We start from the raw sequence: 17339 nt of genomic DNA on the forward strand, positions 1-17339 counted from the left end.
ACATATTCTTGAATGGTCTTCACCAAATGGTGCAAATGAAATTACAGCCCGTGACCTTATGTTTTTTTACCCCAAAAACCTGGTCTTCCCGACTAATACTAAGCCCATGACTAAATTTCAGGTAGATGAAATAAGATCCCTATTTGACGAGGTAAATCCGCCTAATAGACCATATCCTGATCAATATATGGAGTACCCCAGATTCCCTCCATATCAGCAGGCAGCTCCATCTAGGCCCTTTCTATCATATCAGGTGAACAGGCATCGACCTATGCCCCAGCAATTTGATGATCCGATCAGGCCTTGGAGGGATCCTTATACCTCGCCATGGACAGGCACTCACACATGGGAACGGAGATATAATCACCCCCCTTCTGTGAGACCCTTCATGATTTCTACCCAGGACCGCTATAACACCCTATCAGGTTTAGATGATAACGAGTGACTACATACTCCAATCTCATCAATTTGCTACAACTCTTATTTCCAGGGTAAGGTGACCACGGCGGTAAAGCGTAATTTGAAAGAGGGTCATTGCAATGTGCTTACCGTCGAAATGGATCCTTTAAATAGAGCTCCGGACAACTGTGCCCTGACAGCCGAGCCCAGCGGTCAAGTCCAGGTGCCTCTTATACCGACCGAAAGTCAGACCGCAGTGACAGCCTTTTCCTCTGTAGATCCTAATGATAACACCTCACATAAAACAGTTACCCAAAATAACTTCAACGACGCTGGTTCACATTCTGAAGAGCTTTATACTACACAACACAATGCCCCTCCACTGCCTAAAAAGCCAGCTGAACTCCAGACAACAAAGCGGCAAAACCCCACAAAGGTCTCAAAGCCGAGCACCCTGACTCTTTCAATTATATTTTGGAATGTCACAGGTCTGCGGACTAAGATTGAGCAACCTAATTGGCTAGAAATAGTCAGAAAGCACACTATAGTATGCTGTCAAGAAACATGGTCTGAATCCGAAATCCAATTACACGGGTACAGACTGTATTTCTCAAGTGCTTGTCCCTCGTCTTCAGGCAGACCGAAGGGTGGCTTATCTATTTACATAGCTAACACCCTTTTACTTAAGAAAATTACCGTAATAGCATCTGAAGAGAACTATCAAATAGTAGAATTGTCAGCGGAGCGAGGATCTAAATACTTAGTGATACATTTTTACAATAACATGTTACCCCCTGAACTGGTGAAAACTGTTAATAAGATAACTGCCATTGTAGAGCAGCAGCGGGAGCATAGTTTTTCCTATCCAATTAAGTTAATCTAGGGTGGGGACATTAATACTCCCCTATGTAGTGAACACTCAAATTCTAAATGTGGTATTGTGGACGAAGAGGGGAGTCCCCTAACCCATTTTGCTCTTTCAAATGTCGGGAATGCCTTAAATGAGAAACTTTTTATGCTAGGCTTGGGCTTCGCCAACGAGTTGGTCGTTCCATCTATCAATTTTTCACCTACTTTCCATGGTAGAGGTTGTAGCACAATAATTGATTTCATTCTAACTTCGAACCACATGAGGGATGACCTGCAATCATTCCGTACAGGAGATGATGTGAGCAGTGATCACTTCCCTAACAGCCTGAGTATTAGAGCATCATTTGGATCCCCCCCAACTGACAACCTGGGCTTGTTGAACCAAAAAGCTCTAAACTTGAATAAAAGTAATGGGTACTCTGTAAAATGGGCAAAAGTCGATCCAGACATCATTACGCAGAAATTATTACTAAATCACTCCCTATGTTGGAAGTATGTCTCAATCCCTTTTCCACAGCTGAGGAAATTTTGAATAATTTTACAGACATAACTAATGTGATCAGTAAGGAGCTCCTCCGTAAACAAAAACAGATTGCCCAACAAGAAAAAGGATGGTTTAACTCAGACTGTCGTAAAACTCTATCTGCCCTACAGTTAGCTTTACATAAAACAAAGAGGGATCAAATAGAGATTAGTAGGCTGAGAAAACTCTATAATAAGGTGAAAAAAGACTGTAAAAAAGAGAGGAAAAAAGAGCTTTGGGAGAAGCTCCATGAGAGCTGTAATAGGAAAGACAGCTTACAGTTTTGGAAAGTGGTTAATTCTCCCTTTCTTAACACAACTAGAATTGTCCCAAGCGTGGAAGTAGCGATCCCATCAGAGGAATGGGTCTCTCACTTTTCTCAAATTTTTGAGGGTGACAATTCACAATATTGTATAAATCCCTACCCTCCTCCTTACCCCATTGAACTTTCTTTCAACCATGAGGAAGTAATTAAGGCTCTGTCTTCTTCAAAGTCTGGCAAAGCACCCGGGCCAGACGGTGTGCCTTTGGACATCTACACGCACACCCAGGAGCTCTGGTCACCAGTACTAACTAGAGTAATTGAGGCCGCCTTAAAAGGAGGACTTATAGAAACCTGGTCTACTTCCATCCTGCTCCCTATCTTCAAGAAGGGAGACCGCAATAATCCAACATGTTATAGGCCCATTTCCCTCCTGGATTCACTTGGCAAAGTGGCTGGTCGCTTGATCCTGGAGAGATTGCAGGTTTGGTCCAAAGACAATAACATCATGACAGACCTGCAATACGGCTTCCAGGAGGGTTTGGGTACCGTAGAGCAGGCCTTGAATCTCTCCCTTTTAGCTGGAAAATATGTTCGGGCAAAGAAAGGCAATCTCCATCTGGTATATGTGGACTTGACCGCAGCCTTTGACTGCGTATCACAATCTAGGCTGTGGCCAATCCTGGCGGAAATTGGCGTGGACCCCTGTATAACATCTTTTTTACGTGAGCTGTATTCAGGCGCTTCGGCTAGGGTAAGATTTGGGGTAAATGGGGAGCTCACCCATCCGTTCGGAGTAACCAGGGGAGTCAGACAAGGGTGTGTCCTGGCTCCTTTTCTATTTAATCTATATACAAATGGCCTTGAGAAGGCCATGCTAGAAGGGAGTCAGGACCTTCCAAAAATCGCCCGTCGTCCGATCCCTGTGTTACTCTATGCGGATGATGCAGTAGTTATGGCCCGAACCCCAGTCCAACTTCAGATCCAATTAAATTCATACTGTAAATTCATGGCCTCGTTGGACCTTAAGGTCAACATAAAGAAAACATTGGTCATGCATTTCGGGAAAAAGAGATCTAAGCATAAATCGATCTGTATTGATAATGCAAAGTTGGACTGTACCAAGACCTATCCGTATCTAGGCATTCTTTTTGATAATACCTCCTCCTGGAAATCGGCCACCGATAGTAGATATCTTCTATTTTTAAGAGCCTCTTCCGCATTGATTGCCTTTTCCCAAAAAATAAGTAAGCCGCCCCCCCAAAGAACTTTTGCAAATATACTACGCCAAATGCCATAGCGCAGCTATATACGGCACCGGGGTGTGGGGCTATGTACCTGTGTCTAACTTACAAAGGGTTGAGAATACTTTCATCTGTTACCTCTTGGCTGTCCCCCAGTCCTCTCCAACATACGCCTGTCACATGGAAATAGGCATGGAATATATTGAAGACCATATAAAAATCCAGCCTATACTATTGTGGCACCGCATTTGGACGACGGAGCAGTGTCACCTGACCCGTACATTAATCAAAGACTGTCTGGCTCTAGATAACTGGTTGAATGTTCCATGGTTATTATATGTCCATGATTTCCTAAAGGACCTGGACCTTCTTATATATTTTAATGACCCGGCATCCTTAAATAACATTACCAGAAAGGCCCTACGGTTGCTGTGCTTATCCCATCTGGGGGAAATCCGCTTCGCCCAAGAATCCCAAAAAGTCACAAACTGTCACATTTTAACTATTCAATGCTCCTTGGGCATTCAGCCGTATCTTACTTTTTGTTTGACAACTTATGAAAAGTATCTGTTGACCCGGTTCAGATTTAATTTGTTTTTTCGTTTGGTTATATTTCCAGGGAGACAGGACTGGTCAATTCCCAAGACCCACTGTCCATGTGATGGTACCTCTGAACAGTCAAATATACATGTATTGATGTTCTGTAAATATTATGTAGTACCATGCAAACGATGGATTATTCCTATCCTATCGTCCCTTGGTCTGAGAAGATGTTGTCCCGCCTTTATGGCATTACAACTCTTAGACTCAGTATCAAGTGCTAAATGTATAGTCATGTACTTAAAAACTTGTCTGAAAATCTGAGCCACTTTGGAACCAAACGGCAATTTTATAGAACTATTAGATCATTGTTGACCGATATGCCTATCTTTGTATTTTTAGCTGTTAGAATTACAGTATGGATGTAAAGCTTTATTGTATGTGTGTTCACACACTTTGTTTACTACTTTTTTTACTGTGTAATGTTTGATGTAGATGAAATTGTATATATTGAATGTTGCTTTTATGATTTTATATTTGTACTAAAATCGAATAAAGCTTTCTACTACTACTACTACTGCTATATTTAGCATTGATGGAACATTTATGGCTTCTATTTTTACCTATAAAATATCTGCTTCATTTTAGATGTGGGAAACTGCCTGAAGTGCCCTGAGGACAAGTGGCCCAATGACAGGAGGGACGGCTGCATCCCCAAAACCATTGCTTTCCTCTCATACAGTGATGTCCTCGGTGAGACTTTGGTCTTCTCAGCTGTATCCTTCTCTATAGCCACAGCTGCAGTGCTGGGAATCTTTATTAGACACCGAGACACACCGATAGTCAAGGCCAATAACCGGGATCTCAGCTACACACTCCTCGCCGCCCTAATGCTGGCCTTTCTCTGCTCCCTCCTATTTATTGGACGCCCTGCGGCATGGACCTGTCTGATCCAACAGGCTGCATTTGGGATTATTTTTACTGTTGCTGTGTCTTGCGTTTTAGCAAAAACCATCACTGTTGTCATTGCCTTTAATGCCACCAGGCCTGGGAGCAGATTAAGCAGATGGCTGGGATCACGGGTGTCAGGCTCTATTGTCCTCTTGTCCACACTAGGAGAAGTGACAATCTGTCTGTCTTGGCTACTCACCTCTCCCCCTCACCCTGGCACTGACACACAGTCTGAGACTGGGAAGATAATCCTGCAGTGTGACCAGGGTTCTGTCACTGCCTTCTACTGTGTGATTGGATACATGGCACTCTTGGCCTTTGCCAGCTTCATTGTGTCTTTTCTCGCCAGGAACCTCCCTGACCGATTCAACGAGGCCAAGCTTATCACATTCAGCATGCTGGTGTTCTGCAGTGTCTGGGTCTCCTTCATTCCTGCCTACCTCAGCACTAAGGGCCGCAACATGGTGGCCGTGGAGATCTTTGCCATCTTGGCTTCCAGCGCTGGACTGTTAGGCTGTATATTCTTTCCTAAATGTTTTACTATTTTTAGGATGGATAGAAATAGGATAGAACATTTAGATATTAAATGTAATTTGTAGTCACTGAAGAAACATTGTCGAGTGGTTATGCTAGCCACTAGTACATAGAATTTGGAGGACGGGGTACTCTGTCACAAACGTATCTGATATCCGGTCCGCTATATCATGATCTCCACAGGCTATAATGGATCGTAATTCGGAGGGCAGGATATCTATCATGTTTGTGTCGGAGCAACCCCCTCTGTCAAAGTCTAAATCAGGCCCAAAGATTGAAGTAAAGAAAGACTCTTCATATCCTCCCGGAGTAATATGTGCAAATTTCAACTCCAAATTGCTAGGTATGAATATAACCAACTTTTAAGTAAACAAGAAAATGAAGGGAAAAAGCCATATACTATTTTAACTCCAATTCATCAGGAATTTCTGTCAATTACTTAGGTATCAAAAGAGTTCAAAATCAAAACCATGCTACACAAGACATGAAGGTAAATTACTACTAACCGTCAAATAGATTGCAAATACATTTTTATCATTTTAGTCTGGCCTTCATGAGAGACCAATAGTACAAGAGGATGTTGTTAACACATTTTTATCATAGTGTAAATTGACTCAAATTACTACAGAAGAAAGACTTAAGTTAGGAAACCCTATTAGCCTGCAGGAAATCTCTTTAGCAATTAAATCCCTAAACTCAAGAAAAATACCTGGTCCAGGTGGTGTTTCTGCTGATTTCCATAAAAAATTTTAAAACAATTATCTTCCATTCTTTCTTTATTTCACCTAGTACTGCTATTAAGGGCTTTTTCAAAGAAGTGATTATTGCTGTTCTTCCCAAACAAGATAACAATCATACTATAGTGGCTAATTATCAACCAATATGGCTCATCAAATCAAGACTGTAAAATGTATGATAAAATATTAGCTAACAGGTTAGTCTCAATATTCGCCTCCATACTGCTGAAGAAAGCTAATGCGGATATCAGCAACCCTGCCAACTTCCGGCCCGTTTCCCTGCTCCCCTGCCTCTCAAAGGTGTTGAAGAAACATGTTAATCGTCACCTCACCACCTACATTGAATCAGCGAACGTCCTCCACCCTTCTCAGTCTGGTTTCCGGGCAGGCTTCTCTACGGAGTCCACCCTTTTGGGAGTCTCAGAGACAGTTAGGCGCCAGGTAGACAAAGGGGAAATCCTTTTGGATTTGAGTGCCGCTTTTGACACCGTCTCCCATAGCATCCTTCTGTCTGCCTTGAAGTCTGTGGGTATCTGCGGCCCCACCCTTGCCTGGATCTCTGATTTTCTTTCTCATCGCACTTTCCAGGTTTTCTCCCCCTCTTCTGTGTCCACTGTTCACAACTCTCCGTATGGCGTTTCCCAAGGTTCTATTCTTAGTCCTTTATTTTTTAACCTTTATGTCAGACCTCTTGCTTTTCTTGCTGAACAGGCTGGACTTTCTATTTTTTCTTATGCTGATGATACCCAAATTATTTTCTCTCTCTCCTCTAATCAACACTCCCCTTCCTCTTCTCTCTGTTCTGGACTCACTGACATCGCCAACTGGATGCTGACTAACAAGCTAAAGCTGAACGGCGATAAAACAGAGCTTCTCCTGTTTGGGCCGGATTCCGCCCTCTGGGGCCCGCAACATTGGCCTCAGCAAATGGGACCTTTACCGGTCCCAGCAACTTCAGCACGTAATCTGGGGGTCCTCTTTGATAATCAGTTATCCATGAGACAACATGTGGTCAAGGTCTCGGCCACCTGTACCACCATCATCAGGTGGCTGAGGAAGATCACATGGATGTTGCCTCCAGATACCCAGAAGTCAGTGGTCCAGGCCCTAGTGACATCGCGGCTGGACTACGGTAACGTACTCCTTCTGGGTGCCTGTAAGGAGGTCACCCGGAAGCTCCAAGTAGTTCAGAACATGGCTGCCCGTCGACTTTGTAACCTACCGAGAACAACCTCAGTCTCTTCTTCCCTGCTTCACCTTCATTGGCTGCGCATAGAATCTAGGACCAAATTTAAAGCACTTTGCTTTATGCACCGCATCAAAGCTGGAAAAGCCCCCCACTATCTTTCCACCTTAGTCCAGCAATATTGTCCCTCCCGCCCCCTTAGGTCTTCCACTCACTGCAGATTCTCTGTTCCCCGCTTCAAGCGTGCCAGAGTCGGCGGACGCTCGTTCTCCCACCTGGCACCTGCGCTCTGGAACTCACTTCCCATCCCTCTGCGGTCTGAAACATCCTATATCAAATTCCGCAAAGGTGTGAAAACCTGGCTGTTTTCTCTGTAACCGATTCCTTAACTTCCGTTGCCCTCTTTTACTTCTGTTCTCTTAGCGCCGGGAAACCTACGGGTAGCTGAGCGCTCTACAAAATCAGATATAATAATAATAATAATAATATTTCAATCTGTCCAAACAAGTTTAATGGAAAGGAAGCTTTCTGCACATAATACACAACGTATGTCCTGTTCTATCCTTTATTGCCAACATTTTAATTCCTGGCGTCCTATTAGCTTCCAATGCTGAGCTAGCCTTCAACAAGGTGAAATGGCAATTTGAATTTGCTATGTTAGATGTTTTTTCTTTTGGGTCCTAATTGTGTTTAACATGGCCCTATTTAATAGCTGATCAGCAAATATCTATATTAATGGGCTTTTTTCTTCATTTATTACTTTACATAATCTTACTAGACAACAAGGTCTTCTCTCACCCCTTTTATTTCTTATTGCCATATAACATTTATTATGTTACATCAAAAATAGGATAGACAATACAGGTTTTTTGATAAAGGATATTGTTCTAGAAGTCGGTGGATTATACTTTTTATTGTTAGCGAGTCTTCTACCTTGATTCCAATTATCTTATATTATCAAACAAAATGCTTCCGCCTTTGGATGCACAGTGGCTAGCTCAAAAAATGAATATATCCCTTGAATGTTTTTTAACTCCTGACATGCTAGAAGGGAGGACAATGATATGGAACCCGCTTCAACTCAGATATCTTGATATTGCTTTTTCATCCTCTATTGATCAAGCAGTTCCTGCTTCATTAAATTGGTGAAGTAACATTGAAGTGGTCAAAATGGTTAGAAATGGGGTCGTTGGTTGACTGCGGTGTGTGCCCTGCACAAGCAACAGCTGCAATCCCTTGCAGGGTGAACCACAAAAGGACACTAAATTACCTCTGCTAAACCGTGGGTACCGCCGTGGCACCACATTTCAGGCTTAGCTTAGAGGCACTGTGTAAAGTATTTATAAACCACACAAACAGTAATAACGTGATTATACAAAACAACAAAATCCCAAACCAATTTATAAAATAGTGTCCCTTTTAATACATGATTTAACACTAAAATGATAAACATCCAATCCGTAGAACAGGAATTATGATGTGTGTCTAGCTTACGGTTCAGTGTTAGGGAATGGCCACATGGGCACCTTTAGAAACACAATCAAGGGTCCAGGAGTGGACGGAGACCTCTTGGGCATTCAGGACTCACTCAGGCTGGGCCCAGCTGCGGCTCCAAATCATAGGAGCCTGTTATGTCTCTGTGGGTCTGACCAATAGGCCACCAAACTAGCCCTTGGAGTCACTTCTTATAGACCTGCATACATGTACAGATGCGAGGCTGAAGAGCAGTGCTGGCCTCGGAGGGTTCAATGCAGGCTTCAGGCAGCAAAGCAGTCCTTCCAGGTACAGTGGCAGTCTCGCAAAAAGCACAGCAGGTCACAACAGCAGGCAGTCCCCTCAGAGTCCTTCCGCAGGTCCAGCGGTGAACTGAAGAGTGGGCCTGAGAGCCCTTTTTTAGACCCTGATGACCTGCTCTTAGACGGTTGGAGATATTTCCAGAATGTTCTCTGACATTCCAGGAGTGCCCTGCCTCCTAGCTGGCTGCACAGACAATACAGGGTTCTTAGGCCTATGTGGTGGCACAGCGTAGCCTATATTTAGCTCCAAAACCCATCATGGCAGTAGGAAGGCCATTTAAGATAGGCTAATCCTACTACTGTGTGAATGTCTGGGATGAATTCACAAAGTCTCAACTGTCAGGTACACCCACTCATGTGACCTAAGGTTGGCTTCATTTTGATACTTGTAATGATAAATTTGACTTTACCATTAAAGTACAAGTTTAGAGGTACCAAACCATATGAAGCTACCTCCTCTGGTTTAGGAATTGCAGCATGATAAATGTGATGCAGAATCTCCAGTGTTATCCTATGGGGGGGTAGGCTTCACAGTACTGAAATACAAATGTAGGAGATTTTCAGTTCCAGAACATGTAAAATGTAAATGTGCATGTCCTACTTCTTAATTACACAGCACCCTTTCCTAAGGGACACTGTCTTCAGGCTGCACAGGCAGGTCCGGCACCTGTTTTAAAGTGCTGCTTAAGTGGGTGGAACAAGTAATGCTGCAGTACCACCAGTAGCACTTAATCTACAGGTCCTGGGCACGTGTAGTGTACTTTACAAGGCACTTATAAGTATATTAAATATGCCGATTAGGTATGTACCAATCAGACCATGTTTTAGAAAGACAGCACATGCACTTTAGCACTGGTTAGCAGTGCAGTGGTAAAGTACACAGAGTCCTAAGGCAAACAAAACAAACTCAGCAAAATGCAGAGGGAAAAGGCAAAAGGTTTGGGGGTGACCCAGCAGAGAGAGCCATTTCCAACAGTTAGCAATCTAATAATTGTTTTAACATTATTGATACTACGGTTAAGTTTACCATTTACCTTGAATAATAATCAGAATAAATTGATTGTCTAGTTTATTTGGAATAAGACAGCTCCTTGTATTCATTATAGATTTTTTTGGAATTCACTAAAACAGATGGTGGTAATAGTCTCCCTAACTTAAAAAATATCACTCTTGCTTCCTCGCTGCACAGAGTTCATTGTGCTTTCACAAGAATAACCTGTCTGCTCCTCCAGAATGGCTTCTAACAGAACTTACTTTATTAAAACAAATTGTTGTCTGCTCATAGGGTAATTTATCCTAACAGACACCAATTATCCTCACTTTGTAGCCCTAAAAACGCACACGTTCTTTCTTTTAACATGTGGACATCTCTTGATTCCTATGTTGCTAAATTGCATTGGCTAAGGGACACTGTCTTCAGGCTGCATTGGAGAGCAGGATTTTAAATACAGGAATGTTTGTTCATGTATGTACAGAAGTCCAAAATATCAGTTTAAGGTTCCCCTGTAGATCATTTTAGAAATGTGGGCCTGAATGTCTATTTATCAATGTACAAATTAATGCCTGTGTCCAGGTGTGTTTGATCATACACTGATTCTGTAGTCAGTTGTGAAGGGACAGTGGAGATTCACATACGTGTGTCCCTGGCATCAGCCTTCAGATTCTCAGATTTTTCCTTTAAGAGCTACAGGTGGGTGAAGCTGAAAGGATGTGTTCTTACCTGATGAAGGGCATTTAAATATTCGTCTAGAGTAGACATATTTCAGTATTTCAGTATTTCAGCAAAGGGCCTGTCACACCTCTCCTTTACAGATAACTTATTCCTAACTACAAACCTACTGTTCACACAGGTTTACAGCACTAGTTGGGTAGTGGTTGGATTTACCGTTTCGTCACAAAGGCGTATCGCCCAAGACTTCATCAGGGATTAGTATTAGTCTGTGCTTGCTATAGACTATTAGGTAATAATCCTTCACACACCTCATTATCACAAAAATAAAGAGAATATCAAAACCTTTGTGTAGTCTGCAGTTTGGAGAATACACGCCGTGTTAACTGGTAGAGAAGTAATAAAGACATGAAAGTTGGACAACTGGTAATTGGACTTATGCTTTCTGTGGACTTCCTGTATGACGTGTGCTCAAGGATTCCAGTTTTGTTTAAAAACCCTTTGGGTGTATTGAGTGTGCAAGATGATCTTTATTTCAGCATATCATCAATAAAAGACCAATTTAAAATATTCAACTTTGATACAACTTTGTTATACAATTAAAAACATAAACAAATCAATAAAACACTGATAAGATACTAAAATCAGTGCCAAAAAGTGAAGCTAGGCTGTGACTAAAAAGTACCAACTATAAGTGACAGTCCCGGTAAATTTACAAAACTGCGCAAGTTTAGTCAAGGGACTAAGTGGAAAAGCGTGGCTCAATGGTTTGAGCTGCAGACCCTGATGCAGAGGTCTGGCCCGGGACCTGGGTTCAATTCCCACCTCGGCGGCTCTTGGACTCAATCTCCCTGGACCTGATAATTCTTGCCTCGGTGCCTAGTCTAATCATGGGTCCCACTCTGGGCAATAGCTTGCTAAATCTCCACAACGGCCCTAGCAGCGCTTGGATGCCTGGCTTCACCTTGGGGGTGCCCAGGAGTGGAAATCTCACAGGAAAGCCAGGAAGGGTTCCACAGCGGTATAAATACAGCGCTACGAGACCTCAGGGTAGAAGTGCGCTATATAAATACAAACATATTTACATTTACTAAGTGGAGAAAGGAGATGACACCTCTGGAGACGCATGTGTTACTACTCAGTAGGATTAAATGATTGCTACTATTTTTCTACAGCCAAAATAATAATCTTGACATGAGGTAGACTGGGGTTCGGCTTGTAACAGACTGCAAAATCCTAATGCCTTCACGTGTCTCCGGGTTCCTAAATTATGGCATAAAGGAACAAACCATTTGTCCCTCGCCGACTTATATGCAACATGGACCACTGCCTCTGAAGACCTTCCACAAGACGGGAAGGCAGCCGTGTTCCTCTTGTGGTGCCAGCCCACCCAGCCGTGAATGAATATGGCTGCAAAGTCCCAAACTGAGATAAGATACACAGCATCCACACCTGTGCAGGGTGAAACTCCTCAAGACACGCCTCTGCTTTTTTGCCCATCCTTCAATTGGAAAAAAATGTCAGTCAGGGATCCCTGGGCTGTCCTAGATAACAAGGAGTTCAGTTTAAGCTGCTAATAATGTCTCTCAAGGACCTTTTTAGGGATAGGCACAGAAACCTCCCAAGGGGCCCCCGTAAGACTAACAGTACTCATTGCTCTCATGGTTTCACCCAAAAACTTTTTCCCGGGTAGATTTCTTGACCTGGATTGATTGAGTTTTTCCTCCAACCATAATCAATAGGACTCCAATTCTGGGGTGGCCCAGATCCTTCTCCAGTATAAGATCGGTCCAATGCCCACCCCTTCAGTGATTGATCGGAGCCCCATATCCAGCCATGGGGGCAGCAGTGAGGTACTGACAGGGAAACTCAGCAATTGTCTTAGGGACCAATTTTTTGCAACCTCAGGAGCTTTCATATCATTATGACCCCACAGCACTGCACCATACAACGCAGACCCAAGGCTTGATGATTATAAACCTGTACCACCCAGAAGACTAGTCTTGAATATGAACTCCATTGGCAGAATCCCAAGCTAGTCAATAGTATGACAAACCTATAATAAAAGAACACAACCCATATCATAAATAGACCATAAAAGAAGGAACAGAAACAGATTAGGAGCAGGATAAGGGGTGTGTGTGTGTGTGCAATAAACTCTACAATGTTCTGTGCTTTGATCCTCAATCAGGTCAGCTTCAGGCAATGAGGTCAGTTCACTCGGGTCATCCAGAAGTCAGCTAACATGTACGTGTACTAAGGACTCGTTCGGCCGCAGTCATCGGCCTATGTGAGGGCAAACACAAAATGGCTGCCATACACAAAATGGAACCCAGGGTTCGGAACAAAATCCCTAAATACACAGTGAATCCATCGGTCAAACATGACAAAATCACCCGTACTTGCCGTACTCGCTAGTTACGGTTCGCTACAATCAAATTCGTAACGAAACCATGACATTTATAAAACGGGTTCAGAATTCATAGGCAATAACCTAAACTCACGTCAATCTGATTCTAGGTCTATATCAATCTTCATCAGATCATCAAGATGTTGCTGGAGCATCATCCTATTACTCAGTACTTCTCTCGAGACAGGTCTCCTTACACACGTAGTAGCACAAAGGCTACATATAGCAGGAGCACACTGTACACAAAGACAAAACAAGAAAATAATAGCTAAAGCCATCCCAATGATCATCAGAATCTTCCATCCCCAAGTAGATAACAATCCCCAAAAGCATCCAGTCAATGACCAATCTCCTTCGTCCACATGTACAGACTCGGAGATCTTATTGTGGAAAAAGCAGTACCTGTAGACAACCTTCTGACACTGATTTAGCATTAGTCGCCTCTCATACCATTAGAAGATTACCAAATAAAGAGGCGAGCGCGGGAAACTGGAAAGCAGGAAAACAAGGTTTATTCCGTCGGAACAGAACACGTCAGATCAGACAAACAGGGTATCGTCTCGAGGTGCTCTAACTGCATCTCCGAGGCCTGGCCTCATATACACAGGTTTATGACTTTATTGCAGTTTATTACATAGGGCACATTCTTGCAAATGCTTTAATGCAAGGAAGGGACATCCTCGGAATCCCCGCTTCAGGCCCGTTCCCACACATATCTACAGTAGAAGTCCCCACCCCAATCTCAGTAGGTGATGACTATCGCACAGCTGGACATTCCGCCGGTTCCCGGAATGTGTGCGATCGATCAGATCTCATGGGGTGGAAGCATTGATTAATCTTAGCTCCTTTGAAGAGGGGTGAGTTTTACAGTAGGAGCAATAAACTACATCCGCAGGGCTAGGTGATGACCAGGGATCAGTTCGGACAATTGGGCACGGGGGAAGTGGGTTATCAAAGGATTTGTGGTCATGAAAGAGATGGAGGGAGGTGTTGGTTTGGTACGGGATGTAGTTCCGAGGTAGGGCTGCGCTGAAGGGGTGGTTTATGGCCCGGGCATGAGAATGCAGGGGCTGTCAGTGCGCGGGGGATGCTTGAGAAGTCAGAGAGACGCGCTGGTGATCGGCAATGGGTAGAGAGGCCATGGTACGCAAAATGGCTGTCGCTTACGCACATGTATGTGCCTAGAAAAGGGACAAGATGGCGCCGATAATGTTCACACTGCAAACTAGATTTTAACAGTCCTCCCTTTTAACATATTTAGCCCGCTTGTCAGTCTGTATTTATCCCCATTATGTTACGGACTTCCACTTCGTATAAAGCTTTCATTCATTCAGCTTCAAAATCCAGAGTCTTAGGGCAGATACAGTTCGCAAAAAGTGAGCACAGAGATGGCAAGCATTGAATACCCAGGCAGAATCCACGTATTATTACAATTGGTATTAATATGATCATAAACAACCTCCACCCCCAGTCTTTTACAGTACTCCAGAACCAGCTTCCAAACGACCATCCTTCTTGTTCTTGGTGAATCTCTGAGGAGAGTCTGTGGAGATGTTCAATTGCCTTGTAGACTGAGGGTGAGTTGTCTGGCACATAGGTGCAGCAGCTAGATCCGATGATGCGGCATGCTCCTCCACGATCGGCTAGAACCACATCCAGGACAAGGCGGTTCTGAAGAGCCACCCGGCGGACCGCCTGAAGCTCAGCTGTGTTGTTCGTGAGGATGCCAGCTGTGATGTTCATAGTCATTTCAAATGCCTGGGTCAAATGTCGGATGGCACGGCTGTTTGCCATCTGGCCCCAGAATGGAACGAGTCCCTTTACTGCATCTAGGAACTGCGCTCCAGTTGAGTCTGCTTGTTCAATGTCCTTTGCTTGCTTTTATCGGTGATGATTTGCTGGTGCCACATATGTCGGAGGAAGGACAAAAGCGATGTAGCAGGTGCCTTCACAGCCGTTTGGGAGCTAGGTGTAGGCTTTGGTTCCACAGACAAAGTACATATTCGGGGAGGCAACAAAGGAGGGTGGATCAGGCGTGTGGAGGTCTTTGTGATGTGGCCGTAGCTGTGACCCACTGGTTTTGTTCCATGACCTTCAATGGAGACAAGGCCTGAAACGTTCACCACAGATAGGGCCACAGTCAGTGTGGCAGCAGTTCGCTTCCGGAGATAAGAGAAGGTGGCTCTGGCTGGATTGTTGAACACCTGAATTTCAATTCATTCCTTTGCAGGGATGTTAATTTGAAAGGTGGTGTTGGATGTCAAAGGGCAAAAGGGAGCAGAAGTCTTTCCAGTCTTGTTCAGCCAGAACTCATTGTAGAAGTGCGAAATGGTTTCACCAGATGTTGCGTTGTCCTTGTAACTCTCTTGCAAGAGTATCTACCAGGCAAGGCAGGACCCATGAATGGAAAAAGGCAAGGGGATGAAAGGGATAGTGTGTTCAGTTGCATGTGGTAGCAGCCCACAGATCCAGCAGTTTGTGGCATTGGCAGCAAGGTTGTGATGGTGTAGCAACTGCATGAATGAATTGTTCCAGAACTCCTTTGCGTCTTTCTCAGAGCTGGGGTGAAAATGAAATGAGATAGTGTTCTCTCTTGGTGGTGGGTTGCACAGTGGGTATCAAAGTCTCATGGGCGGGTGCACTTTCTTCCACGATCCAGAAGGTGGCCATAAGGAGGAGGCAAAAGAGAAGAGCGATGAAAAGGGCAATTGTCTTTGATCTATGCATTTTGTCAGTCTTTGGGTCTTTGTAGTGGGTCTTCGGACGTCCGGTTGCTTCCATCACCTTCATGTCAGGCGCTTCCATCATCTTCTTGTTGGTAGCTTCCATCACCTTCAAGAGGCTCGGTGACGGGCAAGACCACAAACTTCGTCTAGTTTCTCTCCTGATAACCTTAGTAGTGTTAGGCTACCGCTCTGTGCGCGGGGAATGCTTGCGAAGTCAGAGAGATGCGCTGTTGATCGGCAATGGGTAGAGAGGCCATGGTTCGCAAAATGGCTGTCGCTTACTCACACGTATGGGCCTAGAAAAGGGACAAGATGGCGCCGATAATGTTCACGCTGCAAACTAGATTTTAACATTATGTAACTTAGAAATGGCTTGGTATACTGTAGGAGCATTGTCTGGTATGAAAACGCAGCAGCTCGATTGGATCAGTTTACATACTCCACCTCGATCTGCAAGTATGACATCTAAAGCCATACGATTTTGTAATGTCATAAGAGAATCTGATTGAAGCTCGGCAGTCAAATTACTAAGGGCACCGGCAGTTTCATTCATAGTGGACTCAACCACTCTCATCAATTGCCGTATGTTTCTACTGTTTGCCATAGGTCCCCATAGCGGCAGGAAACCCTTGAGAAAGTCTCCCAATTCTTGTCCAGCAGGATCTTCCTTATCGAACACACCCCTAACAACTCTCGTTCTGTGGTAATCTGCAGCAGCAGTATACGTAGGGGGTAACAAATACGCAACATAACAGGTTCCCGAAAAATCAGGGGGCAACCATGTATATGCTCTATCATAGCAGACAAAAGACGTGCCCTTAGCTGCTAAAAATGGTGGGGAAGTCTGGGACGCAAAGACATACGTCCGAGTACAAACGCTCTTCCCCAATTGAGCTCTCGGATTCTTGCCACTACCTTGCAGACAAAAATAACCACGATGGGGTACGATCCAAATCGGAGGTGACTTTTTCCGTCGCTGCTTTTCACTCAGACTAACATATATCCAGTCGCGTTCCATCCGATATAAGCTAATGCCTCATCTTTAGGAATAGTCTCATATGTATCAATACCTCTGATCATATCTCCGATTCCCTTCACTAAGGCACTATTACTCGAGCTATCTTTCAAGGAACGCAGGGGATAGACTTTTTAGGCATAAATAAACATCATCTGATACGCCCATACAGACCCATTATAACTGAATGGCAGAACCAGATAAGAATACCTCTATCCATAGTATGTGGCATAAGACTACACACCCAACAATTAGTGGTGTTCACTACTAACTGGTGTTGATGCAGAAGCTGTACAAAAGAATTATTAACAAACTCTGATCTTCTAATTAATTCATGTTCAGGCAAAGTATGAAAAGAATGCAAAGAAGTAGTAGTAGGAAAAGACATAGGTTGGGAGGTGGGTGCAGATGTCAATTGGCTAGTGAAAACAATCCAGCCCACCAAAGACAACGTCATGCTAAGAAATACCAAAAGAC

The 17339-nt window shown here is 43.9% G+C and overlaps 1 protein-coding gene across 1 annotated transcript in view; it reads left to right on the forward strand.

The window, feature by feature from the left end:
- Nucleotides 1-5388, forward strand: part of LOC147725230 (vomeronasal type-2 receptor 26-like) — a 64178-nt gene extending 58790 nt beyond the window's left edge. The window contains exon 3 of the mRNA XM_086918217.1: nucleotides 4487-5388. Within this exon, the coding sequence (XP_086774343.1) occupies nucleotides 4487-5388 (902 nt within the window). The remainder of the gene's footprint in view (nucleotides 1-4486) is intronic.
- Nucleotides 5389-17339: the final 11951 nt, after the last annotated feature.

This window comes from Lissotriton vulgaris, chromosome 4_1 (assembly GCF_964263255.1).
Source record: "Lissotriton vulgaris chromosome 4_1, aLisVul1.2, whole genome shotgun sequence".
Classification (NCBI taxonomy): domain Eukaryota; kingdom Metazoa; phylum Chordata; class Amphibia; order Caudata; family Salamandridae; genus Lissotriton; species Lissotriton vulgaris.